At 42.1% G+C, this 25618-nt stretch overlaps 4 protein-coding genes across 8 annotated transcripts; 3 read left to right on the top strand and 1 right to left on the bottom strand.

The window, feature by feature from the left end:
- On the bottom strand, positions 1-3740 carry nat15 (N-acetyltransferase 15 (GCN5-related, putative)). Of its 2 annotated transcripts, none has more exons than XM_040037263.1 (7): positions 3527-3740; positions 2859-3026; positions 2527-2656; positions 1564-1660; positions 512-746; positions 210-375; positions 1-117 (listed from the first exon to the last, which is right to left on the bottom strand). In XM_040037263.1, exons 2-6 carry the CDS (start codon positions 2966-2968, stop codon positions 219-221), a joined length of 729 nt encoding a protein of 242 aa, XP_039893197.1. In that variant the 5' UTR covers positions 2969-3026; positions 3527-3740; the 3' UTR covers positions 1-117; positions 210-218. The 2 variants fall into 2 exon arrangements, with proteins under 2 accessions (XP_039893197.1, XP_039893196.1); XM_040037262.1 differs by having other exon boundaries at positions 2859-2974; positions 3527-3739.
- Positions 3741-6303: 2563 nt separating this feature from the next.
- On the top strand, positions 6304-10044 carry LOC120736904 (putative zinc finger protein 876). Of its 2 annotated transcripts, XM_040037278.1 has the most exons (5): positions 6304-6439; positions 6642-6748; positions 7558-7663; positions 7852-8254; positions 9233-10044. In XM_040037278.1, the coding sequence occupies exons 3-5, from the start codon at positions 7646-7648 to the stop codon at positions 9241-9243; spliced, it is 432 nt and encodes a 143-aa protein (XP_039893212.1). In that variant the 5' UTR covers positions 6304-6439; positions 6642-6748; positions 7558-7645; the 3' UTR covers positions 9244-10044. The 2 variants fall into 2 exon arrangements, with proteins under 2 accessions (XP_039893212.1, XP_039893211.1); XM_040037277.1 differs by lacking the exon at positions 6642-6748 and having other exon boundaries at positions 6305-6439.
- Positions 10045-11305: 1261 nt separating this feature from the next.
- LOC120736903 (zinc finger protein 492-like) lies at positions 11306-14109 on the top strand. 3 transcript variants are annotated; one of them, XM_040037274.1, is made up of 3 exons: positions 11306-11438; positions 12440-12517; positions 13343-14109. In XM_040037274.1, the coding sequence occupies exons 2-3, from the start codon at positions 12500-12502 to the stop codon at positions 13982-13984; spliced, it is 660 nt and encodes a 219-aa protein (XP_039893208.1). In that variant the 5' UTR covers positions 11306-11438; positions 12440-12499; the 3' UTR covers positions 13985-14109. The 3 variants fall into 3 exon arrangements, with proteins under 3 accessions (XP_039893208.1, XP_039893207.1, XP_039893210.1); XM_040037273.1 differs by having other exon boundaries at positions 11424-11530; XM_040037276.1 differs by lacking the exon at positions 11306-11438 and adding an exon at positions 11680-12009.
- Positions 14110-19498: 5389 nt separating this feature from the next.
- LOC120736900 (deoxyribonuclease-1) lies at positions 19499-23709 on the top strand. The gene is made up of 10 exons (XM_040037268.1): positions 19499-19514; positions 19785-19924; positions 20606-20744; positions 21123-21211; positions 21310-21390; positions 22212-22327; positions 22515-22627; positions 22713-22867; positions 22943-23036; positions 23516-23709. The coding sequence occupies exons 3-10, from the start codon at positions 20607-20609 to the stop codon at positions 23564-23566; spliced, it is 837 nt and encodes a 278-aa protein (XP_039893202.1). The 5' UTR covers positions 19499-19514; positions 19785-19924; position 20606; the 3' UTR covers positions 23567-23709.
- The last annotated feature ends 1909 nt before the right edge of the window (positions 23710-25618 follow it).

Genomic DNA, 25618 nt, shown 5'->3' with positions numbered 1-25618 from the left:
TGAACCTGAGGTCCTGTGTGTCACACAGGGTGTGGAAAGCTGTAGGAGACTGAGAATGTGAGTGTGCGTGTACATCTCGGCGTGTACAGGGGAAGACTGACGGGAGCATCTGTGTGACTGAAAAATAGAAAGGAAAACAAAACCAGTCAGATTAATTAATTTAATATTTAATAATGTGGGTGACATGTGTCACCACAAGCCCCACTCACCATGCTGTGTCACATTGTTCTGCTGTACTGGATGCCGGTCTTGGAGGCGATATTGGACCAGGGGAGCAGCGAGCGCAGCAGGGACTGGGCCTGTCGGTACAGCCTCTGAGGGATGGAGCAGGGGCTCAGGCTGGCCAGGGTTGAACCGATGTGCTGGATATAATCAGTGGGACAGGAAGTCAAGGAAAAAGAAACAATGCAACATTTACTTTTTCTCCTGCAACATCTGGACAAGTATGGCCCAGAGGAAATGAAATAACAGTGAGTAAGTGAAGTATTTTCCTGCTTCCAAAAAAGGATATAATATTGTCCAGGGTGGATGACCCCCGTTGATGTAGAGCACATATGTGAATCCATCTTTGAGGACGCCTCGGATGGAGTAGTAGTAGGGTAGGTAGTGGTGCTGCCTGAAGTCCCTGTTCTCGTAGAAGTTGATGGCAGTGTTGTTCGTGGTGAGAACGTGTAGGTAGATTGCCTTACAGTGGTCCTGGGCTGTCGTCGATATGTGCTCCTTCAAACTGTCCAGCAGCAGTGAGCCTGAATCGTTTCAATCAATATTAATGTACTGCAACATCAAATTTACATCAAGTCTCACAGCAGATGAGTTTTGAGCGTAGTTCCAACATGTGACTCAATTGATCAAATCATTAATGTCTTTGATGAGACAGTGTCTAACCCGCGATTCGTTCAGATTCTTGCTAACTGAATAAAGGGTGTTAAATTAGTTCTGAACAGTTTTTGCCTCATCTTGGTGTTGTGACTTCGAGATGTTACTGGATGTGTTTTCTTTACATACTTTTCAATTCAATTAAATGTAATTTATATAGTGGCAACTCATAACAGTCACCTGAGGTGGCTTTATATTGTAAGGAAAAGACCCAAGTCCAACAATCTGATAATCCCCCATAAGCAGCATCTATGACTGTGGGAAGGAAAAACTCCCTTTTAACAGGAAGAGACCTCCAGCAGAAGCTTAAGGAAGGGGCGGGGCCATCTGCTGTGGCTAGTGGTGGTGAAAGAAGATAAAGAAAAAAAAAAAAAAAAAAAAGAGGACTAGTGTACGGTGACTGTTCTAGTACACGTAAAAAAAGCTAGTAAGCCAAAAAACGTTAAAATGTAACAAAACACAAATAAAATTGTATAAACTGGACTTACTCAGCCTAAATGGCATGGAGGTTGTATAACCCCAGATTAGTTTAAAGGGAAATTATTCATTGCATTTTCTGACCATCAGGTTTAAGGCACGTTTAAGGCACTCGTGCCCTGGCTTCACATTTCAGACCTAGAGGCTGTGTTTGTCTTGTACATAAAGCCTTTGGTTTTAGCTACAACTGCAAACGGTGTGTCTGTTTACCTATGCCATGTTTCCTGAACTCTTTGACCACTCCCAGGCTGAGGATGTAGGCTACCTGTGTGTCCACGGGGAAACTGGAGGCCAGGATGTCTCCATCCTAACACGCATACATAGAAAGAAACAGACATATACACAAGTTGATTATTTCAACGTCCACAGTGGGTGACAGAATAAAAACTACACTTTTTCAAGCTTTGTTATCTTAAGTTAATCGTCCATACTCTAAACTTTCTCTCCACCCATCGAGATCTTTGCCCAGGGAGATTAACCACAGGCACGGCAGTTTATAAAATGCAAATCCTGTACCAATGGAAAAAATGTCAGATTAAGAACACCTTACATGCTAAAGTGAGAGAAGCAACGTTTAGACATTTGTTAAATGGAGTCAGTCGAATTCCAGTGTTTTGTAAATCTACATTTGCCACTTTTTGTACCGATTTCTCAGATGTTGGAAATGTCACATTGAAAACATGCCAGAAATTTGCATACTGCACATTCAAGTTTGGAGCTTATAGTCTAAACTCATTCAAACAAGATAACATTGATCCCGATCAAAGCAAAATCAAATCCATTGCACTTCGTTTACACAAAATTAAAAAAGACCACAAGTTACAGCTCTTCTTTCATCAGTTTCTTTCTCATTACCCTCTTCTCCTATATTTCGGGCTAATGAACCTATCTTTACCAAAGGTATCCTTTTTGCCAAAGCAGTGCACTAAAAACAGTCGACTATGTCAGTGATCTACTTATGACATCTCTAAGCAGCAGCAGACATTCACACACTCAGTGACACTATGTCCAGAGAACACAATGTCATATTTTGGAGGAAATCCACATTAAGAACGTGTCTCTTTCTAGCTGCTGCTGCAAAACATTAAAAATATTATACTGCACCTTTGACTGGACTGACAACATGTTCCACTTTCTGAGCGAGAGATGGCACATCCAAACTGAACCTCTTACCTCTTTGTGTACTTTGGTCCGACCTTTGATCTCGGCCACAATCATTCCCACGATGCCTCCTCTGTAGGTGGCAGCGAGGGAGAAGAACTTCTTGTTGGAGGTGATGTCCTGATACCATGAGTCTGGGTACCTGGAACCAAACGTCAGACAGGTCTCATATCAGACTATTACTCAGACTCCAGAAGGTCTGCTTAACTTATGGGCCGCTACTTGTTAGCTCACTGGGCATTCAGTTAACAGGAGTCCATTTATGCCAGTCAATAACAATGAAACAAAGACAGTTCCTATACACACAAATGTCGGCCAATGACACTCTCAGTATGATAACTTACTCGATTGGGAACCAATCACCACAGAGCAGCTTAACGTTCTCTATGTCATCGTGGCAAAGGAAGCGGAGCTGGACTTCACTGAGGGCTGTGGGAGGCACCACGTCACTCATTCACACCTGCAGGTTCCAACAGAGTGCACAGGAGAGATGGTGAGACTGCAAAAGCAGACTAAAAAAAAAACAAAACACCCTTTACAATTAAGTACAAGGTACTGACTAACACTGAGGCATGCGGACCTCTGCTATTGTGCAGTTCTAGATAACAAAGAGAAGTCAGGTAAGCCCTCACACAATTAACACGCATTACTGACATTTATGAAAAGGTTAGAATGACACACATTTAAACGGACCAGCAGAATGAAACGTAATTATGACGTAAAAAGCCCCAGAAAATGAAACGCAAATATGTAATAGGCATCAAATAAGGTTGCCCATAAAAAGTGAAGTGACCATTAGCAGTCGTGTACACAAACCTCTCAAGTTTTTGTAAATACGAAAACAGTGATGTTATTTCTTTATTTACGTAATATCCCGGCAGAAACGGAGCATGCTGCCACTGGTATCAACAGTGTCACTCTTGTGTCCGCAGGTTTAACCACATTTCAGCGTACAGCACACAGGCTAGTGTTAGCTGCCGCTAGCTAGCGCTCTGATGCTAAGCTAACGTACCTTGTTTCTACACTCGGACCGGAGGAAAGCCGAACACAATTAAATTCCTTGAGTGTCACTCGATACAGTCACCACTGCGGACACAGCATGATAAAGCACTGGTTTATTCCCGACTCTCAAAGCCGTTTCATTACGGAGCCACTGCTACAAGGGTTGCTACGCTAACCAGAGCTCTCCGTGCTTTGATAACAGCTGGATGTTTTCTTCCTGTTTGTGGCTGCTACACGAGTGACGTCACTTCTAAGGCGTTTCCTTGTTCTGTTCAGTCCGTTGGCGATTTGTCGCCACCTGCTGGACAGAAGTGTGTTCCACAGGAGTGACTCCTCCATAAAGAAATGGGATGAGAAAAAAAATGAATTAAATTCAGTTTGTTTGTTTGTTTGTTTTTTATCTTAAAAACATATCGATTCATTTGTGTTTTCGTTGTATTAACAAATTATTGCGGAAAGTAAAGACAACAGTGGTTTACTGGACATTAAAATGTTTTCTGAAGTATCAGTACTATCGGCAGTACTGGCCCTGTATTTACTTGCTATCAGACCGGCGTGAACATTTGCAGTATGGCACAGCACAGAGGCGCTGCTCATCATTGATAAATAAGACTTGCTCTGGCTGAATGAAGGCGAGGAGTTCATTTCATGACACATATCAGTGTGCAGATTCAAAACACACTTAACCTGAAATGTTATCAAGTTAAAGTTAGGAGAGTAAGAAAAAAGAAACCGGTAAGAGTGGACATGTTGTCAAAGTCAATAAAGCGATAAAGCCAAGGTAAGGTCTGTATAGCCCCGATTCACTGATGATGATTTCATGCCCCAGACAAAATATATTTGTTGATATGAACTGGTTCGCAGTCATGTTGGAACAAGAAGGGACCATCTCCAAACTGTTCCCACTAAATTGGGGGTATGAAATTGTCCAAAATGTTTTGGTATGCTGAAGCGTTAAGAGTTCCTCTCACTGGAACAAAGGGGCCGAGCCCAGGTCCTGAAAAACAACTGCACACCGTAATTCCCCTCCACCAAACGGCAACCGCCAAACCCAGACTTATCCATCAGATTGCCAGACTCAGAAGTGTGATATGTTATTCCAGAGAACAGGTCTTCACTGCTCTAGAGTCCAGGGGTGTGCTTTACACCACTGCAGCTGACGCTTTAGGTTGTGCTTGGTGATGTAAGGCTTGGATGCAGCTGCTCAGCCCCGGAAACCCATTCCATGAAGCCACACACTGTTCTTGACCTAATCTGAAGAAAATTGCAGAAATTTGGTGACTTTTTTATATACGTGTGGCCATGAAAGTGACTGGAACACCTGAATTCAATGATTTGGATTGGTGAATACTTTGGACTATATCTATATTGTTTTGTGTCATATGTGTCATGTCATTAGCAAGAATGGGATTCTCCCATTCAACCTTACCAACCTCATAACTATTAAGATCCACTGTGTTTCAGAGGGTGCACAGTCTAGTTCCATCGGGTATCCTTCAGGCAGAATTTTCATGCATTTATTAGAGTATATTAGATAAACACAAAGTCAGAACAATCACAGGTCTGCAGTTAAAACAATGTCAGCCAAGCCTGAGGAGGATATTCTTCAGTGGAATCCACCCAACATTTAGACAACCTCCTTTAAGCAAGCACTTGGCGACAGTGGGAAGGAAAAAATCCCCCTTAACAGGAAGAAGCCTCCAGCAGAAGCAGGGTCAGAGAGAAATTTGACTATCATCAACAAAAACAAGTGGACATTAAAAAAACAGTCAGAAACTCATCTAAAAGACAGATATGAAAAATGACCACGTGCACATTCAGTCGGTCACGTAATGTCAGCGCGTCCTCTGGTGGTTATCTGCTGGTACTGCAGTAGCACGAAAACCAAGTCAGATTAAATAATTAGTCAGAAAGACACAAGTATTTGGCACTGCAGTTGTATGTCTCCTTTTATTTCTATGTATGTTTTACTTTTATTATAGTGATGAGAATGTTACTGCAACCATTTCAAGCACAGCAGCATTTAGATTCAAAGGTCGTTTGCACTGTTCTCTCCGAGTTGGGCTTTTAAACAAAGACATGTCAATAACATACATTATCTGTAAAATGCACATTAAAAACACAAAAGTCAAACACATCAATGTATAGACACAGATGCAGCAATAATAATTCATTCAAAGTGAAACCGTCTGGGTCCAGTTTGAGTTCTACTGGTGAGGAATTCTGCATGTTTATAACCCTCACGGAAAACATTTGCTCAAATAAGGATTTCATGTCACAGCACTTTGGAGTTTCCAGTATATGATCTGGCTGAAACCAGAACTCTAACCCACAAGGTCCCTGAGCACCTGGGAGGAATGGTTACTGGGAGGAATGGTTATTATGTTAATGTTTGTATGGCAGTCTTAGATTAGCAATATCAAGACTTTTAATTGCCTGTCTGCTCATCATGGAGATGCTACTCACGAGATTACAAAGTAATTTGAATGTCTGGTAAAGAAGGAGGGAGCCTAGATCCTTAGAGCCTAGACCAGTCAGGTCAATCCAGGTTTATAGAGCCATTAATGACCTTTTGACATTAAAACCCAGAAAGCTGGTATTTCTCCAGTGATTTACATCATTTATAGCTGGAGCTTCAGTGCTGACAACTATTTCCTGTTTCCACATATTAGCCTCAAGGGGACCTAGTTTTTAGTTTACTATTTCAGTTCTGTGTACTTGCATGTTCTGACTGTTTTCTCCAGGTTTTTAACGTAGCTCCTTTAAGAGGCTCCTTCACGGTGCTAACCTGTTGGCACACCTGTTCTCCATAATCATCAGTGAGCACAGCAGTTCATCCACGGAGCAGCAAAGATCTCTCTGGGATTCGAAGCTGCTTCACAGCAGAGCTTCTCTGAGTTGGTGGGCCTGAGATCCTTCTAAGGTAAACACCCAGTTTACGTTTGCTGGAGTTCTTTTGCATGTTTAGATTAGTTTACCTCTTGAATATTTGTAGCTCAGGTGTCTTTGAAGAAAAGACCACAGAATCAACTCACAGCTTTACTATGACTGCATGGTAGTCTCCTTGTTAGCCATCATGGTTAATGCCAGATCCTGAAGTTAATGAATGCTTTCTAAATAATAAGAGAAGAAGTCAGAGGGATGTCGTAAAGAAGATAAGACATCTGTAACAGCAGTTGAAGTTCACACTCGGGGATCTGTGGATTTCCTGAGTAAGAAATGAGAAAGACAGGTCAGTGTGATGGGAACCACACAGTTCAGCTGTATCCAGTACAGCAGCAGCTGCAATGACAGAATTAATAAAGCAGACTGTGAGCTATGTTTTGTAACTGCAGAGAGTCACCATCACTACGTTGCAAACATGTTGTTTGTCTGAATATATGGAGTTGCTGTGACTCATCTGCTGTTTTTCTCGCTCGTGTGCAAAATCCTGAAGTTGAGCTGGACCTTGCCAACACGCAAGTGTCTGCCTTTTTAATTTAGTGATTGCACACAACCAGGAAGTCAAATTAAAACCAGTTCTTTGCCTCCTACATCCTCAGCATCAGCATCTTGATGCTTGTCAGGGACATGACGTCCAGCTCTTCTGAAGATCACAGAATCGTAGAATTCCAGATGCTGAGAAGCTTTTAATCAAAACGATTCAAAAGATTAGTTCAGTTAACAAATCCAGTATTTGTGCGGCGGGACTCTTTCGGTTTCTGTGCAGCTCATTTAGATATCGTATGTTGTCCACACTGACAACGAATGTGGGAAAAGAAATGTTAAAGCTGCCTCCTGGCACGCGCAATCATCAAGGTAAGGGAGTCCCAGAAAGCTGATCCTCTTCATCAGGACATGGCATTTCCTCACTGATCCGAGTGACTTCCCTGCTCAGTGGCGCTGTCCTTACTGGTTTTTAATCCTACATCTTGCAGTCATCTTGATTTAATCCAGAACAGGCTAAATCTTTGTAAAATGTTGGTAATGTGCGTTTTATTCTGGGACTAGGCTCAAGCCTTGTCTGTGAAACTGGCCCAATTAAAATCAGTTTTTCCACAGGTGTTGGGAGGTGAAAAGAGTGCGACGGAAGAGCAGAGGAACGCTGTCAGCCATCTTAGTCCAGCTCAGCCACTGAAGAAGGCAAAAAATGGCTTATTTACAAATGGTGAGACAGCAACACAAAGACGTGATTAAGTAACAGACAAACAGCATACTTGGCTCGCTCTTTGCACAGCACGCAACAATAATAAAACATTTTCAGTAGAACTTAAATCCTATGGAGGCACTAACACGTCTGCACATGGTTTAACTCATTAAGCTTGCTCCATGACAGCTGTGTCTTTGTCGCTATAGGGACAAGCAGACCTGGGCGGGGAATGCTCTCAGGAGGCCGAGGATGCTCGCCCAACGACCAGCGGAGATGAATCCCACACTTGTGATCAGTGTGAAAGGACTTTTGCTACCAAGAGTCGCCTCACAGTACACAAACGGATCCACGCAGATGTAAAACTGTATCGCTGTGACGAGTGCGGGACTTCTTTTTGTCGGAGCAGCAGCTTAAAAAGGCATCGAGTCATCCACAGTGGGCTCAGACCGTACACGTGTGAGCAGTGTGGGAAGACTTTCAATCAGATGAGCATCTTGGAAAGGCATCGACTCCTCCACAGTGGAATTAAACCACACGTATGTGACGAGTGCGGGCTGGCTTTTACCTGGCTGCCAAGCTTGAGGAAACATCAGCTGTCCCACTCTGGGAGTAAGACATTTTGCTGTGACCTTTTGTGGACAGACTCTTAGCCAGCCAGCAACGCTAGAAGAACACACACAAATTAAGATGGTCCTGTGACCAGTGTGGGGAAAGCATAAAACCAGTTTAGAGACCGTTCAAATCTGAAAAGTGTGATTAAACCGCTGCAAAGAGCTCCACACAGGATAAAGGTTACGCAGCCACTGCATACTCTTCAAAACTGTCTTTTCTGCCAGACTAATTTTGGCTGTTGGACAGCTCCCCTCAAATTGTGTGGCTTGCTGAGATGATTTTCTTTGTTCCCCTCCTTCAGTAAAGTCCCACTCTTTGCTCTTGCATCGTGCTTCTGTAATACGTATCATAGAGGAGATCTGTTAAACACAGTTTATGACCTCATTCACATTTTCCAAAGCTGCCATGACACTGGATTGTCTCATGAACCTACTTTAAACTCCGTGTGCTGCCAGTGGCTCTGAGCGAAGGTGTTGTTTTTACTATCACTAGTTAGCTCTTCAGCTGGGGCCCTGTTTTTGTTCTTTTTCTTGGAGCTTCACATTATTACGTTGGGGCTGGATCAGGTTAGCCCTTAACTATAAGTCTAAGGTAGAAAAAGTACAAGTTTTAAGTGTGATCTTAAAATTAGAGAGGGTGTCTGTCTGCCAAATCCAAACTGGGAGCTGATTGCTGCCTCCCATTCTACTTTTAAATACTCTACAAACAACAAGTAGGCCTGCAGTGCGAGAGCGACGTGCTCTGTGTTGTAATGTCTGCGTAGGTTCTCAGTCAACCGGTCACGGTTGGTTTTGAAATGAAGGCAATTTGACTTCTTTGGTTTGTGAAGATGTTTCACCTCTCATCCTAGAACTTAAGTAAAGTGGGAGAGTACCAGGAATTTAACCTCTTGTCTTAGACTCTGTCATCAGTGAAGCCACAGTATTCTCAGCATAAAATGACAGACAACCCTAACGTACTTTGTCTTTGTTTTAGTTGCAGACTGAAGCAGATGCATGCAGCGCTGTAGTAGCCACTGTTCTTTACCGGCTTCTTCACAGCGGGCCCCAACTGAAGTACTGAGAAGAACTTGGAAGATGTTTCTCCTCAGAGGCTCATTAAAAGTCCATGGAGTCACCCACAGACGGGAAAAACCGGGAGTTGGGGGTTCCCAGAACTCAAATGTCTCCTTTTCTTTCTTTTCTGTGATCTGCAGTATCTGTAATTTCTGAAGTGTCACAGTGAACATTTGGTCACTTGCGTTTCAAACTTTGAACAGTTTTAATGTCCCACTGATTGAGGTGCGCATTCAGATCTCCCATCAATTGAACCTGACCAGTAGTAAAACATCCAGAAAGTAATCAGATCACCAAGTGAAAGCTAAAACTGCTTTTAACTGCTTATTAAACTGACTGCTTCTCTTAAGTAATTGATTAGCTGCTTATAGGAAAAAGTGCCCCCCCCCCCCCCCAGCAGTTTAGTATTTATAGTTGAAAGAAATCTGATACTACGGTAACTTTTTGAATCTTAAATTGTATATTTTTTGTATTCACTGTATTTTTTTTTTTTTCTTTTGTTGTTGTTGCATGGAATCAACACATCTGTACATATAGTACTGCAGTAAAACTGTATTTTTAGCAGTGTTTAAAGTCTGGTTGAGTTGTTAACACACGGTCCAATAGTACATCTGAACATCATGTATTATGACACGATGCAACATTTTGGAACGACTTGGCTTCTTTCGTGTTTAGGCGGTGCAATGTAGCTACAAGTCACATGTAATGATCTTCCAGTGTTTTTCCATAGGTTAAAAATAAAATCCTGTTTATAACTTCAGTTTGTGCTGATGGTCAGTGAAACAGTAAAGCTCTCTGACTTGTAGCTCCTCATGTTTGAGGAACACATATTAATTATACAGATTTGATGAAGTGGAAGTGCCGGCAGTCAAACTCATCTACCATCAGTGTAGCGGTGGAAAGTAGTCCAGTGCTGCACAGTGTTTACATGCTTGTACTTTATCACACTAATGCTCTCTACTTAGACTGCATCCGACGTCAGAAGGAAATAATGTCACGTTTTATGCACCACATTCATCTGACAGCTTTAGTTGTTCACATAAAGATTTGACCGACAGTGACGTGAATCACTGCTCTGAATAAAAGCAGCCAGCGTTGTTCATCAGTTAACATGCTGCTTTGAAAGCCCTGCAGTATTATTTGATCAATAATATTGATCAGTAGGAGGAACATTGACAGGAGCTGGACCATGTTTTTCACCCTAGAAGCGCGTCTCATCTGTTTGCTGAGCAATTTCAAAACACTGCTCTTGTATAAATATTTTAAGGATTACAATTTTTAAATTTCCTCCTTATTTGTTTATCTATTTTTGAATAGTTTCAAATTACCAAAACATTCAGTTGTCATGTTATCTATTTGAACGTTGCTTCTGTTAAAAGGAAATTATGACCCACCTGTGACACACAGTCACCGTGTGATGGCTGCAGGAAGCAGCACGGTAATGCTCGCCGGTCACAGCTCATGCACGCCCTACAGGCTTTGCAAAAAACCCCCACAGACATCAGTATTTCCACTCACAGATGATATACTGTACTTATGTGCACAGAAAGTGTTCTTAAGTTGGTTTGATTTCAGGACGTGAAACCGTAAAAGTGAAATTAGTCTTGTTTCTTATTAGTTTAGCCCCTCCCACCAGTGATGCAGACATAGGAGGTACCACGAGGAGATGGGAGTCAAGGCAACAGGCCCGTACATCTGTGCCTTGGATTTTCACTTTAAAGTGACGTTAAAGCTGAGTTTGAACGCTCTGCATCTAATTGAATTCAAAATGTAGCATAACATGAAAAGCTCTGTTTACATGGAGAGTCGGATCATCAGAGAACCAGCTTTTTGAAGAGTCGTACACAGTTGCTTGTTATCTGTGCTGTGTGCATGCCTATTTATGTGCTGAAGGTGAAAACACTGAGCAAAGGGAGGAGTGTGTGATCTGTAGATACTATGGAAGCTGAAGATTATACCTGACACCCGTTTGCTGCTGCTGCTGCCACCTTCTGGCCTTCAGGTGCTCTGGACGTGCTGTTTTTTGTCCTACAGCTTTAAGAGGCTGTGTCTCGGCTCTTAGTTGTTGGCACACCTGTTCACCATAAGTCATCACAGCACAGCTCATGGGCTGGGCTCCTCCAAAGGTAACCACCAAGCTGATGCTGGTTGGAGTTGTTTTATATGTTTAGATTAGTTTGTTGTCTCCTGCATGCTGTCATCTGCTGCTCTCCCTCAGGTATGTTCCCAGCTCAGGTGTGTTTGTGAGGGAGTGTTAGGGACCCGGAGAGACACTGGAGACAATAACTTGTACGAGCACAACTAAACTCATGGCTGCTGATCATTTAAGGTTTACCTTCAAAGTAGGAACTGCTGTCCTCCCTTAAACTGTGTGTACAGTGACTGGAGAACAATCCTCAGTGCTGGCCTGCACCTGGGACACCGCAAACCAGGGTGCTTTGCTAGAAAGCAAGTTCAGCACATGCAGGATGTGTTTCTGATATCGGGGTTTCCCAATCTAGCTTTGAGCACATTCATGGTTCCTTTCATCCTCGGCACCAGTTGCTGCTTGTTGGGAACATGACCTCCAACTATCTGTCCACTAACTCTTGGGAAGAGCCCATCAGGATGCTTGATGAAAAACCTCATTTTAAAAACAGCCCTGCACACTGTTCCTTCACCGTGACCAAAGAGTTCCATGATTCCAGATGCTGACAAGTAATGTCGCTCGATTGTAACAGATCAAGTAGTGTAATTGTGTTTGTGTGCAGTTCTTTATTTATATGTTTGTATTGTCCGGACATACGAGCACAGCTAAACCTACAGCCGCTGATCATTTAACCTTTAGCTTGGCTTCCCAGTTAAAGTGTTTACAGAGAGTGAATGATTGAATCAGGGTGTCATTTCTCATCTGCACGTGTATGTTGTCCATGCTACCTCAGAGATATTTCAAAGGAAAGGTTAGACCTGTCTCCTTGAGGGATTATTTAAAGCTTCAAGTCCTCTGATCCTCCGTCTTGCCATCAGCTCAGTTTAATCTAGACCAGGCTAAAAGTTTATTATCTTAGGACGGTCTAAGTCATCTGGATGTAAAGTGACTTTAATGTGCATTTCGGCTCCGGAGCCTAATAAAGCTCTTTCCTGGCAGGTGTTGGTGGGTCGAGCAGTCTGACGGAGGAACGTAGTCGGCCATCTTGGAAAGAAGAAAATGTTTTCTTCACACACGGTGAGAAAAACATCGTTTTTATAAATCATGAGTCCGAACATTTCACAGACTTTTATACGTGAAATTGTTCGTAGTTTATAAACACATCTGGAAGTGCCGTGCAAACCAAGGCCGAGCTGCTTTTAGGAAACGTGAAAAGTCTATCAGTACAACTTTCATGAATGATCATCATTTATTGTCATTATATCATTATGATTATTGTTAACTACCACCCTTTAGTAATTATTTACAGTTTTCCAGAACATGAGAAACAAAATGCATGTTAAGAAAAGAAAATAGTAAATGGAAAGACGAAGGCTTCAACCTCTTAGACCTTTCCTTATTTCCAACACAGCTGATTTAAATGGTTAAATGACTTCCAGTTCTCCTGGTAATGAACTAATCAATTGATTCAGGTGTGCTGACCCAGGGTGAGATCTAAAACCTGCAGGACACCGGCCCTCGAGGCCTGGAGTTCGACACCCCTGGTCTTACACCAAGGACTAAATGGTTCATTTTTGGCTCGCTGCACTGTAACGGGGACGGGGTGATTTGCAGAGCACTTTGTAAATGAGGACTGTGTGCAAGAGGTGCAAGTGCACGGGTGAAGTCGCACTGTCCCCTCTGCATTTGATTTTCCCTCGTTGGGTCGGGCATAAAGACTGAGCAGGGCAATCAGCTGGTAGAACCGATGTCCACAAGATGCAATCAGTGATGCACTTGTTTAAATGTATTTTATGCAATAATACAGTGTCAGAGTCAGAGAGAGGCCGGCACGACAAAACAAGATTTAATTCAAACACTTATTAAGCTTCTGACTCCCTGCCTGTGTCTTTGTTGCTGTAGGAACAAGACGACAAAGAGAGCCCAACACCTCAGTGCTCTCAGTTGGCTGAAGATGCTCACTCAAGTGCAAACTTACTTGAGCACTACAGGTGTGATCAGTGTAACAAGAAGTTTCATGCCCCGTGTCACCTCAGAACACACCAGCGCATCCACAGTGGGGAAAAGCCCTTCAGCTGTGACCAGTGTGGAAAGACTTTTACTTGGAAAGGCAACTTAAAAACACATCACCTCAGCCACAGCGGCGTCAAACCACACATGTGCCACCAGTGTGGAAAGACATTTAGTTTGATGGGCAACTTGAGAACTCATCAGCGCCTACACAGCGGAGTCAAACCATACGCATGTAGCCAGTGTGGGAAGGCTTTTACTCAGATGGGCCACTTACAAACCCATGAGATGGTCCACAGCGGAGAAAAACCACACACATGTGAGGAGTGCGGAAAGACATTTAGTTTGATGGGCAACTTGAGAACTCATCAGCGCCTACACAGCGGAGATAAACCACACAAGTGTGACCAGTGCGGGAGGGCTTTTGCTTTGAAGTCGAGCTTGGCGACACAGAAGCTGGTGCCGCATGTGACCTTTCTGGGAAAACCTCCAGCCAGCGACCCCAGAAACACGCCAACAGACGCTGATACGTGATCGGTGCAGCAGTTCAGTTTACACAAACTCGAGCTTAAGTCAACTCTACACTTACTGACCATGGACACGCACCAGTGCGACAAAGCCTAGAACCGGTTTAGAGGTAATTCAGTCAGGTTTTTTTTAAACAAGCTAATGTGTATATAAAAGATTTGTTACTGGTAGTACAGCAAAACTTTATTGTAGTTTTTAAAGTTCAAGTTAAACCATGTGAAATAAGTTGGATAATACACGGTGTTACATATGGGACACAAACGCAGCGTTTTGGGACAACATGGTTTCTGTTGGGTTTATACAAACTGTAAAGATGTTATTACGATGTTATTACGATGTTATTACGATGTTATTACGATGTTATTACGATGTTATTACGATGTTATTACGATGTTATTACGATGTTATTAGCTCTACATGGGTGTTAGATTTCAAAATAAAATCCTTTTAAACGATCGACTCGTTTCATTTATCACCAGCAGAACAGTCTCCAACAGTGTCCAACTTTATGGCTCATAATGGGCAAAGACGCGGCTACAACTTTGATGCTAATCTGAAGTGAATAAAACTATAATAGGACATGAAATGCATTTAGATCTGTACATATGCTGTAATGATCACATGATGTGGCGCCATCCTTTCTGAAATTAAACCGACAACAGATTTGTTGTCTGGGGCATTTAACACAAACTGATTTGAATAAATCATGAATGCAAAAAACGATGCAGCTGCATTCATATTCATATTTCCTCCTCGGTTCCAACTATTAATACAGAAATGCAAATGCATCATTCTTTTCTTGAAATTTAAACACAGGTTTATAAACGGTCTCAGTAGTTCTTAAGTACATTTAGTAAAACAGGTAAACACTTACTAAAACACGGTCATTGTGTCCTTACATGCTGTCGTTTTAGCAGACTCTCAAACCAGTTTCAGTCCAGTAGTGTCCGTATCACTGCCGCCCAAAACCAGTATCACGAGCTCAGTGTGTCACATGGCCTTGCTTGACCAGATGGTGATATTCAAAATGTTGCCAGAAGGGATAATGAGCATCACTCTCATGTCAACAGTTATGGCAAAGATTTTATTCTGCACGTTTGCTCTGAGACACGACTGGTTATCCATCAAAGTTCAACACTTTAAAGTCCACAACTTTCCACACTCTGATAAGCACATCCCAGCGGTGACCGCCCCACCGGTTCCCAGACTGCAGCCTTGGCGTTCGCTCTGGGGCTTATTTTTAGCTACACACATGGCACTTTTCCATTTTATCATTCTTTATTAAACATCTTACAAAGAAGTATTTAACTTTAATTAGTTTTACCAGAGTGTGCATGTTTATGGATGTTAGAGAAAAATATAATATAAAATAAAATATAAATATAAGGTGCAGATACTGCACATCTGCACTCCCCAACAGGTCACATGTGCATATAACCAAAAGTCAAATACAGAAAATAATCCTGCTACTTTGGCCCTAGTGCAACTCTCTGTTGGTCTTTGGTTTAAACTGCAAGAAGAGTGGCTACAAATATGTGGTTAAGCTGCACTTCCTGCTGTTTCTCCCTCTGTACTCGTTGCTCTTTAGGTCAGTATGTGGTAGTTTTCCATGTCCCAGTGGAGATTTCCTCTCTTGTAAGCTTTCCTCACGCGCACACTGAGCCTTCATCCTTTCTACACAAAATCCTCTTCGTTTGTCTACTTCATAAACAAGACTAATAGTCAGCAAACATCTTGGCTTCACTTGGATTCTCAAGTTTAAAATACATTGAAAGTTTGGGAAACTATGGTTTACCCTGACGGGAGCATGAATGTAGACAGCAGCGGTGGCACCGAAATTTATTCAGTATTTGCTGAGGCATCAGATTCTCGACAGCTGGCAGTAAAGGAAGAGTCAGGAGGCTGGGTGTAGTGGACACCGTATATGTCTAAGCACCGACCTGGCAGATCTGATTACAATGTTAAAAACATAGAGCTTAACCCTCATCAGTAACGTGACAACTGTAACATGCTGTAAGTATGAGCACTTTTATGAAACTTCACTAAAGTGTATTATTGTGTTGCCGAGCTTGAATGCATTGTAAGTGAATGGATTCTGTTTGTTCAGCTACAACTGGGAAGAAAAACTTTCTGACCAATAAGGTGGAGACGGTGGCATACTTGTGTTGTATCAGCCTATCGGAAGGTTTTTGAAGGTCTGATTTCAAGATATAACACTGGGACAGATGATAGTTTAACAAGGCTGTAGCAATATTACTGTTGTTATTGCTAATGACTGTTACGTGTCTCTGCTGGAGCAGACCTACACAGCAAATTCAAAAGTGTTAAATGTTTTGGTGTTAATAGTCTCCTTGCAAAAGTAGAGTTAATTTTACTCTAAGTAGAGTCACATTCTTTTAATGTAACTCTGAGGTGTAAAATGATAGTGGTTAAAATCGAGTGTTAAAAATGAGTGTTTCTCTGTCAAATCTGGAGGTGTTACAATGGAAACATTAACTCTTGACCTCTTAACTCTGAACTCCTACAGGGGCTATGACACCAATAGAGTAAATTCACAGACTCCGCCCCCAGCACCATAGGCTCCAATCGAAGCTGAAGTGAAGCCGTTTCAGAACATTTTGCTCTACATATTTGAGTTGTTTAGAATAGAATAGAATAGAATACTTTTATTTGTCAATTTCTTCAAATGTACTTGCCATACAAAGGAATTGAAATTACGTTTCACACTGTCCCAAAAAAATGCGTAGGCATTGACAACAATAAGGTGCAGATGCACAACAAAAACAAAAACAGCCCTAACAATAAGATAATAAATAGTAATATAATAATATAAATAGTGCTACAAGAATACTAAAAATATATATATAGCAGCAGGTGTGTGCAATTGCAATGCAAGTCAGGAATGTTTTCAGTTCTTGGTTCAGAGAGTGTTTCCTTGTTGGAGAGTGTGGGGGGGTAGAGTCCAATCTGTCTACTATACTTCTGCCAATCTGGTGATTCTGCTGGCTGGGAGCCGGGAGGGAAGAGAGTTCAGCAGTCTCACAGCCTGGTGGATGAAGCTGTTGGTGAGCCTGGTAGTGCGGGAGCGGAGACTTCTGTATCTCTTTCCAGAGGGCAGGAGGCTGAACAGACAGTGCGCGGGGTGGGTTGCATCGTTGACAATTGTGATGGCTTTGCGGGTGAGGCGAGTGGTGTAAATGTCTTGCAGGGAGGGGAGTGGTACACCAACTATCCTCTCAGCTGTTCTCACAATACGTTGTAGAGCTTTTCTGTTATAGTCAGTGCAGCTACCGCCCCACACAGTGATGCAGCTGGAGAGGATACTTTCAATAGTTCCTCTGTAGAATGTAGTCAGGATGGGTGGTGGAGCACTTGCCCGCTTGAGTTTGCGCAGGAAGTAGAGGCGCTGTTGTGCTTTCTTGGCCAGTGATGCTGTGTTGGTGGTCCAAGAGAGGTCCTCACTGATGTGCACCCCCAGGAACTTGGTGCTGCTCACCCTCTCCACCGCAGCGCCGTCGATGGTCAATGGGGGGTGACAGGTGTGGCCTCTCTGGAAGTTGACAATAATCTCCTTGGTCTTACTGACATTTAGCAGGAGGTTGTTGTCTCTGCACCACGTGGTCAGGAGCTCAACCTCTTTCCTGTAGTGGGTCTCATCGCCCTTGGTGATGAGCCCTACCAGCGTTGTGTCGTCCGCAAACTTCACAAGGTGGTTGGAGCTGTAGGTTGGTGCGCAGTCATGTGTCAACAGGGTGAAGAGCAGAGGACTGAGCACACAGCCTTGTGGAGCCCCCGTGCTCAGGGTGATGCTGTTTGAGACCTTGTTGCCTACACGCACCGCTTGAGGCCTCTGGCTGAGGAAATCCAGCAGCCAGTTGCAGAGGGAGGTGCTGAGGCCCAGTCTGTCCAGTTTACAGATGAGTTGTTGTGGTATTATGGTGTTGAATGCTGAGCAAGTCTATGAACAGCATTCTCACATATGAGTCTTTCTTGTCCAGATGAGTTAGGGCTGGGTGGAGGGCAGAGCAGATTGCATCCTCTGTGGATCGTTTCACTCTGTATGCGAACTGGTGTGGGTCCAGGGTGGGAGGTAGGGTGGATTTGATGTGTGACATGACTAGTCGTTCAAAGCACTTCATAATAATGGGTGTCAGTGCCACAGGGCGGTAGTCATTGAAACAGGCTGGGGACGGTTTCTTTGGCACAGGTATGATGGTGGCAGTCTTGAAGCATGATGGGACAGTGGCTTGCCTCAGGGAGGTGTTAAAGGTGTTTGCCATGCTTGGTAAGTCATTTTTTCAAAGATTGTTTCAATTATTATTATGAGCTTTTACTTCTGTGGCTCTTTGGAGTTGAGACAAAGCTGTGTGAAAGGCATTAGCCATGTTGCTCGGTGATAGCATAATATTCTGTTTTAGCTAGCTGAAAGGTATTGTTTGCAGGCAAATACCACAGCCTTGAAAAAAAGCTTGCATGTGAATTTTCAGTCAAACTTTTGGTCAAATACACCTAAAACAATGTCTAGAATGTGAAATGTTGGTATAATGGTGCTACTTGAAGCCTGAAAACGATCTCCCATAAAAACGGAAAAAAAACGAGCAAACAGCAGTAGCTGACGTCCTGACTGGATTCTACGTTAGCATAGATCCCTCCAGAGTTTTGTGCACACGGTTTAGGTAAAAATTAAAAAGGTTGAGGTTTTACATTTAGTTCAGTATGACCTGTTGCCTGTGTCTTTGTCTTTTGAGAAAATACTTTACACAAGTAATGGCTCAAAGAGGATTCCTTTTTTTTTTTTTTTCTGTGCTGCAATTGATTACAGGATTATTTGTGCCATTAATTAGTGTCAACTAATTTTTATTCAATCTCCGCACAGGATATGCTTGTGAAGATGGAATATGGGGGAGAGCAGAAGTGCGTTGAAGTTCCACAAAGGGATGAATGAAGGACATGCATATTGTATTGAAGAAATAAGTGATGAGAATGCTGTTATTTGCATTTACCATGTCAGACCTTTTGATAAACAAAATTCTAATGAAAGTGAGAACATGTACACTGTTACATCTTTCAGAAAATGTTTTGAAATTGTGGTGCACAGTTCAGAATAAATGTTTTTCAAAAACCATTGCATCTTTTTAGTAAATGTTTATTTCCAAAAGAAATTTCTAGAAGTTCAGAACAGTAAAATTCCTGCTTTTTAGAATTAATTAGAAGATAACTCTTACGTAGTTAAACTAAAATACTCTTTGAGAGTTAATATATAAACTCTTAACACCAAGTGTTAAATTATCAACTCCAGACAGATTTGGTGTTTAACACTAAATCAGAGTTAACGTACCAACTCTCCAAAAAGAGTTAAATTAACACTCTCTGGTGTGGACCCATATAGACACTTTAATAGTGTTGAAATCAAATCCGACAGTGTTAATTTGGACATGCTGGATTTGCTGTGTAGAGTAGATATTATGTTTTGTCTGTCCCTGCTCTCATGAACAAGGCATCTTTCAAACTGCTTGAAGGAATTTCTTCAGTTTCCGTAAGGATTTTGCCAAAGTTTAAGGTCATCCCAACACTGCGACACTCATTCTGAGTTCATTTGTGAAGTGTGACAGAACTTCACACAAATGCCAAACAGGACAACAGCAAGTTAAAACAATGCTGAAGTGTTTTTATTGTATGACGAGCAGAAAAGAATTTGAGGTTGCAACGTTATCCTTGTTGCACTGCAATCTTGGGATGTGAGAACCTGAAAGCCTGAAATCTGTACCCCATCCACAACACACCTTTTCTCTGTACTCCTCCCCAGCACCCTGCAGTCACATGCGCCTGCAGGTAGATAAAAACCTCAAAAGAGACACTGTTCGCCATTCTGCTCAGAAGCTTTTCAGGAGCTTTCAGAAGATTCACGAGTTCAGGCGTCTCCACCGTGCAGACATACAGGAGCAGGTATGGACCTCTCACTCGCTACAAAAACATCTGAGCTGTATTCGGTGCAATACTGTGAGCCAGTTTCTTGTTTAGAGTGGATGTTTCAGGCTACAGCAGCATTACAGTAACTTTTGTGCATTTTTCCTGCAGTAATTGTGCGTTTACAAACACATTTCAACAGCACATGCAAACCATCACAGTATAAATGCAGCTCTCTGTTTCCATATTTGGCAACCTTTGGTCTTCCACAACAGCGCCAGGACGGTGTAACCAGGGCAACAGAGTAATATATTGTCCTAAAAGGATAATATTTTACCAAGCCTTGCAACATGCTGCAAATAGCGACGCGCTAAATAGCAATGTTAGATAAACTGCCAAAAATACATCCAGAGGAGCAGGTGTTTGGTCTCTCACTCTCATGTCATGAGCTCTCAGCAGATGGTGGAACATGAGCCGCTTTGTTTTGGACTAAACTCCATGTTAAACTGGACTTTATGACAGAAAAATATGGAGTGAAAGGAAAGGCCTTACTTCAGCCTGCAAATCGGTTTTTAATGCACAGGAACTGGAAATTATTAACCTGATAACCTGGGAAGTCATTTGCATACATACGTGTAAAATAAATGTCAAATCATTTGTAAACGTCAGTGTTTCATATGATTTCTAAGTCATTTTTAACATGTAACCTGTTTGGTGTAGGATGCATTTGGTGGGCACTTTGGGGCTTTTTCTGACCTTGCTGCATCTCTCTAACTCGCTGCTGCTGGGAGCCTTTAACATCAAATCCTTCGGAGACACCAAAGCCTCCAACACCACCCTGATGAACATCATTACCAAGGTCTGGAACTTTCCCCTCTTTGGTAGATATGACAGTTTGTACAAAATGTTTACATCCACCCATTTGTGATGCAATTTGGGTCAGAGTGCTTTCAAAACCAATCCAGAAGTGTTATCTTGTGTGTGTGTTTTGAAATAGTTTGAACTGAATTTTGAGAAATGCTTTGGATGATTTGGCCTGTTGCAGAAGTAAACCTGAATATTCCCAGAATATTCCCACCTCTATGCTTAAGGAATGATCAATGAAATAACTGGATGTGCAACAGCTGTAGCGTTGCCTTTACAATCTAAAGCTTAACACATGAATTTTTTCGTACAAGTTAAAATATAAACAAATGTGTCAGCTGATTCATTTTCATTTTCTATGTGTGTTTTGCAGATTGTCCAACGCTATGACGTCATTCTGATCCAAGAGGTCAGAGACAGTGATCTCTCAGCAACCCAAAAACTCATGGAGTACGTCAACAAGTGAGTCCACACACCGAACATGGAACATCCAGAGTAACACTGAGCATGAAATGCAAACGTATGGAAACATAAAAGTGTGTGTTTGTGTTTCCCCACAGAGATTCTCCTCAGTACAAATACATCGTCAGCGAGCCTCTCGGTGCGAGCACCTATAAAGAGCGATATCTCTTCCTTTACAGGTGCACCACGATGAAAGGCAATTTAAAAAAATAAGTCTCTACTCTACACACAGTGAAATGATATTTATTCAGTTCAATTTTATTTACACAGCGCCAAATCACAACAAGAGTCGCCTCAAGGCGCTCTATACTGTCAGGTAGACCCTACAATAACACATACAGAGAAAAACCCAACAATCATATGACCCCTATGAGCAGCACTTTGGCGACAGTGGGAAGGAAAAACTCCCTTTTGACAGGAAGAAACCTCCGACAGAACCAGGCTCAGGGAGGGGCGGCTATTTGCAACAAAACATGGTTCTTTGCAGTGATGCCGTGTAAAAAGCATTTTTAGTTCTTGCTCTACCCTAAATATGTATTTTGTAGAAAGGGAAAAAGTCTTTTTCATGGCAGAATGTGAATAGTTTGATTTCTTTGTTTCTTAAAGCCAAACAATTTAACAAAAATAAAAATGACATGTTCACATTGCCCGGGGTTAAAGTCAGGATTGGTGTTGGATCATCATCATCACTTAGACCTCAGAGGGTTAAAGAACCTCCCATAAGTTTCTCAAATAACCATTCAAAACAACTTGATTAAAAAATGTATATTTCCAGCATGTTTGTAGTGTTTGAGGCATGTTTGAAGTAATGTAACGGCAAATCCTCCGTCTTTGTTCTGGCATAAACATACATCTTATACACACTCAGAATTCAGAAGAAGTGATTTAAAAAAAGGGGAAAAGCAGAACTATAATAAATTTGTCCCGAGAAGCAACTGGACATGTTTAGAAATGAAGTACACACTGGCAGCAAATGAAAAGGTGGTGATTTTCTCCACAGGGAGGCGCTGGTATCGGTGGCAAAAAGCTACACCTATGATGACGGCCCGGAGGAAACTGGACAAGACGCCTTTAGCAGGGAGCCGTTTGTCGTAATGTTCTCCTCCAAACACACTGGTATGGTGCTGTGGCTCGAGTTATACAGCTGTTTCTGCATCACACTGATAATGATGTGGATCCTCATTCAAACATTTGTGCGTGGTAGTTCCTGGGACATGTTAGTCACTAGTCCTTTATCATTCTCATGCGGTGTAAGCGCCTCCGTCACTGTCAACACTCTCCTTCGTTCCCTTCTCTTCTGCAGCTGTGAGAGACTTTACTCTGATCCCTCAGCACACTTCCCCAGAATCAGCTGTTCGGGAGCTAAATGCTCTCTATGACGTGGTGGCAGATGTCCGCGCTCGCTGGAACAATGATGTATTTACAGCCTACAAGTAAAAATCATTTATTTGGTGGAAAAACACACATTCGGTAAATGCGACTCACACTACTCTCCCTGCAGGACATCGTGCTGCTGGGTGACTTCAACGCAGGCTGTAGTTATGTGTCCGGGTCTGACTGGCAGCAGATCCGCATCTTCACTGACAAGACTTTCCATTGGCTGATCACTGATGCGGCCGACACTACCGTGTCGCAAACTGTCTGCCCTTACGACAGGTAGACAGATTGTGGCAGGTCGTTCTCATGTGTGCACGCAAACTCTAAACTCTAACCATCTTTCTGTGTTTGCAGGATTGTGGTCACTGCGGACATGATGAGAGGAGTGGTGAAAGATAGTGCGAAGGTGTATAACTACATGACGCACTTGAATCTCAAACAAGATCTGGTAACAGATGAATTTCAATCCTTATCTCTGTAAGAATTCATTTGAACTAAAAAGCACAACCTGCCTCATTCCCCGCTGACACTAATGGAAACGTTAATATAAAAAGTTAACATAATGCTGTATTCACTGCAACTGAGACCATAGACTCGTCAGCAAAATGTTTACTGAGCTCCAATCAGAAGAGAGGCATTCTACACAAAGGGCAAAGCAGTCGCCCCATCAGAAATCATGCAGTTTTAAAGCACTTTTGCTTTTTTAATATCAGCTTTGAGCTACAGAAAATCGAGCAACTTTGTAAAGCAGTGGCTGTAGTAACGACCACAGAGATGCAAACAAAATCATAATGCAGTGTATACTGTAGTGATGGCATTACCATGCAGGCACGTTGAGTTTTTCAGCACTGGAAAGAAACCTGTGGAAACTGAAGCCGTCTGCAGCACAAACTGAGCCACTAAAAGAACGGTTTCTCTGTCTCTCAGGCGTTGGCTGTCAGCGACCACTTCCCCGTGGAGGTGAAGCTGAGCGGTTAGGCTCACGTTGCTTGAACCGTGACTTCCACAAGCTTTCCACACATCGTGCTCAATCTGCAGCCAGCACAATGATCATTCAGTTGGGGACTACTGTCAGCCACAGCTTCATGAAATGCAAATGCACAATAAAGCTACTAAAAAAATTTCACTGAAAACTTGTGTGTTGTAAAGAATTCGGCTTCTTGTTGCAGTGGAGCACATTTGTCTGGAACATTTACTGAGACCCTTTGTTGATTTGGAAACCTTTAATAACGCGTTTGTATTTTATTTCACTTCCTTTGTCTGCTTAAATGTCTTCAGAGTTTTGAGTTACTGAAGTTTTTTAATTAATTTCCCAAAACAGCTCAGACACACAGCAAAACACTAACCTGCAAAACTGAGCCAAGAATGTTGAAAAAACATAAAAGAGCGGTAGAGTAATACATCTGTAGGGGAGACCGGGGATAGTTGTAACATTTTTGACATTTCTGTCTGTAAATTGGAGCTCTTTTAAGGTAGTGGATTCAAAATGTAATGCAAAGTATTTACATGTCTCTGCTATTAAATAGTGCAGCTATTTTCTCTGCAGCACAATTACCCATTGCATGGTGTGGCCTCAAACACGAAGAGTGAAATGTTACAATTAACCCCATAGTCTGGGTTAGTTGTAACATATCCTGGGGTGAAATGTAACACAATGAAATAAGGGTACTAACAAAATATTAACATGTAATCTTTGTTTATTCAACACATGAATGCACTTAGAGCCATTTATGTAGCTGTGTGTGTGTGTGACAGAATGCAGAAATCTAGCTTTTGAACATATTCCAACCCCCCAAAAAAGACAAATTATGGAATTTTCTGCAACTGAATGTTTCATTAATTTTGGTTGGTCTTCCTTGGGTTTGGCCTCATTGGCTCAGTGGGCATTATAACCTACAACTCTTGCACCAATTTTGAACATAACAATGAAGCTGAAAAAATGTAGTTGTGCACCAGCATCGCAATTCCATTACTTTTTATCCTGGCTTACCTTGGTGTGGTTTGCAAAGTGCTTCAGAAAGATGAGGAAATCTGTTTCTTGCACCCATCCTGATTTATTTCCACTACCAGTACTTCCTACTGGTCCATCTCTGACATAATGTATGTGTGGGAACACAAACAGTGGAGGAATTGTGTTGCCAATGGCATTAACCGCATATACAAAAGCGACCAGTGAACCTCTCTCTGCTGATGTCGTTGCCCCAACTTGTTTAATATAAGTTAAAGTAATAGTGTGGTAAGTTGTAACATCTGCATTATTGTTACAACTAACCCAGACTGTTGTTGTTACAACTGACCCAGACTCCTATAGCCATGAACTAGCTAACATTACAGCCAACGGCTAAAACATTAGCACTAAAGACCTACACAGAATATATCCCCATAGACATACAAATAACACAATTTAAGTTTAATGAGTTTAACTGCAAAGCAGATAATGCTATTACAAATTGAAATAAAGTAGAAAAACTTACTTTTTGGCATACAAATTACTTTTTTTCGTGTTAAATTGTCTGTGTTTGACAAAATGTGCTGATTTTTCACATGTGATAGCAGAACTGAATTGGGCATGCACAGGATGAGTCACATCATTTGAAACTTAGCCCTGATTGGAGAAACTGGAAGTGTTACAACTGACCCACGTTACAACTGTCCCCGGTCTCCCCTACACAAAAGAAGAAACAATGTATTCATTAAAGATTATTTTCAGTCATCTTCAGTTACTCCTGTAAAGCTGAAATGTGTTCACCACATATGTTAACCTGTGATTTTTAAACACTGAAATGGAAAATCAGGTTGTCTGCATACAAAAAGCTAAAGACACCTGGGAAATAGAGACACTAGAGTTTCTAATAGCGTCCAAGAGAAGTGTGCTTGGAGAGACGATAGCTGACTGCAGCCTCAAGATGGCAGTGATGTAGAAGCACATCACTTATGCTTTGGTATAACTGACTAGACAAGCACTGCTTGTCCTGGCTGAACAGTTGAGTTGGGGTTGCTGTAGTTCAGTTCTACTAATTGGAAGGTTTG

Source organism: Simochromis diagramma, unplaced genomic scaffold (genome assembly GCF_900408965.1).
Source record: "Simochromis diagramma unplaced genomic scaffold, fSimDia1.1 OVJJ01000516.1, whole genome shotgun sequence".
NCBI lineage: Eukaryota > Metazoa > Chordata > Actinopteri > Cichliformes > Cichlidae > Simochromis > Simochromis diagramma.
The sequence above is the reverse complement of the archived record's forward strand: the minus strand, read 5'-3'. Positions and strand labels throughout refer to the sequence as shown.

Bases quoted from the DNA above. Each gene is read 5' to 3' on its own strand.
- nat15 (XM_040037263.1), bottom strand. From the start codon at position 2,968: ATGAGTGACGTGGTGCCTCCCACAGCCCTCAGTGAAGTCCAGCTCCGC. The intron at 1,661-2,526 runs GTAAGAGGTTCA...TATGCGTGTTAG, and splicing joins GGACCAAAGTACACAAAGAG to GATGGAGACATCCTGGCCTC. The intron at 747-1,563 runs GTAAACAGACAC...GAAACGATTCAG, and splicing joins GTTCAGGAAACATGGCATAG to GCTCACTGCTGCTGGACAGT.
- LOC120736900 (XM_040037268.1), top strand. From the start codon at position 20,607: ATGCATTTGGTGGGCACTTTGGGGCTTTTTCTGACCTTGCTGCATCTC. The intron at 21,391-22,211 runs GTGCACCACGAT...TTTTCTCCACAG, and splicing joins CGATATCTCTTCCTTTACAG to GGAGGCGCTGGTATCGGTGG. The intron at 22,868-22,942 runs GTAGACAGATTG...CTGTGTTTGCAG, and splicing joins ACTGTCTGCCCTTACGACAG to GATTGTGGTCACTGCGGACA.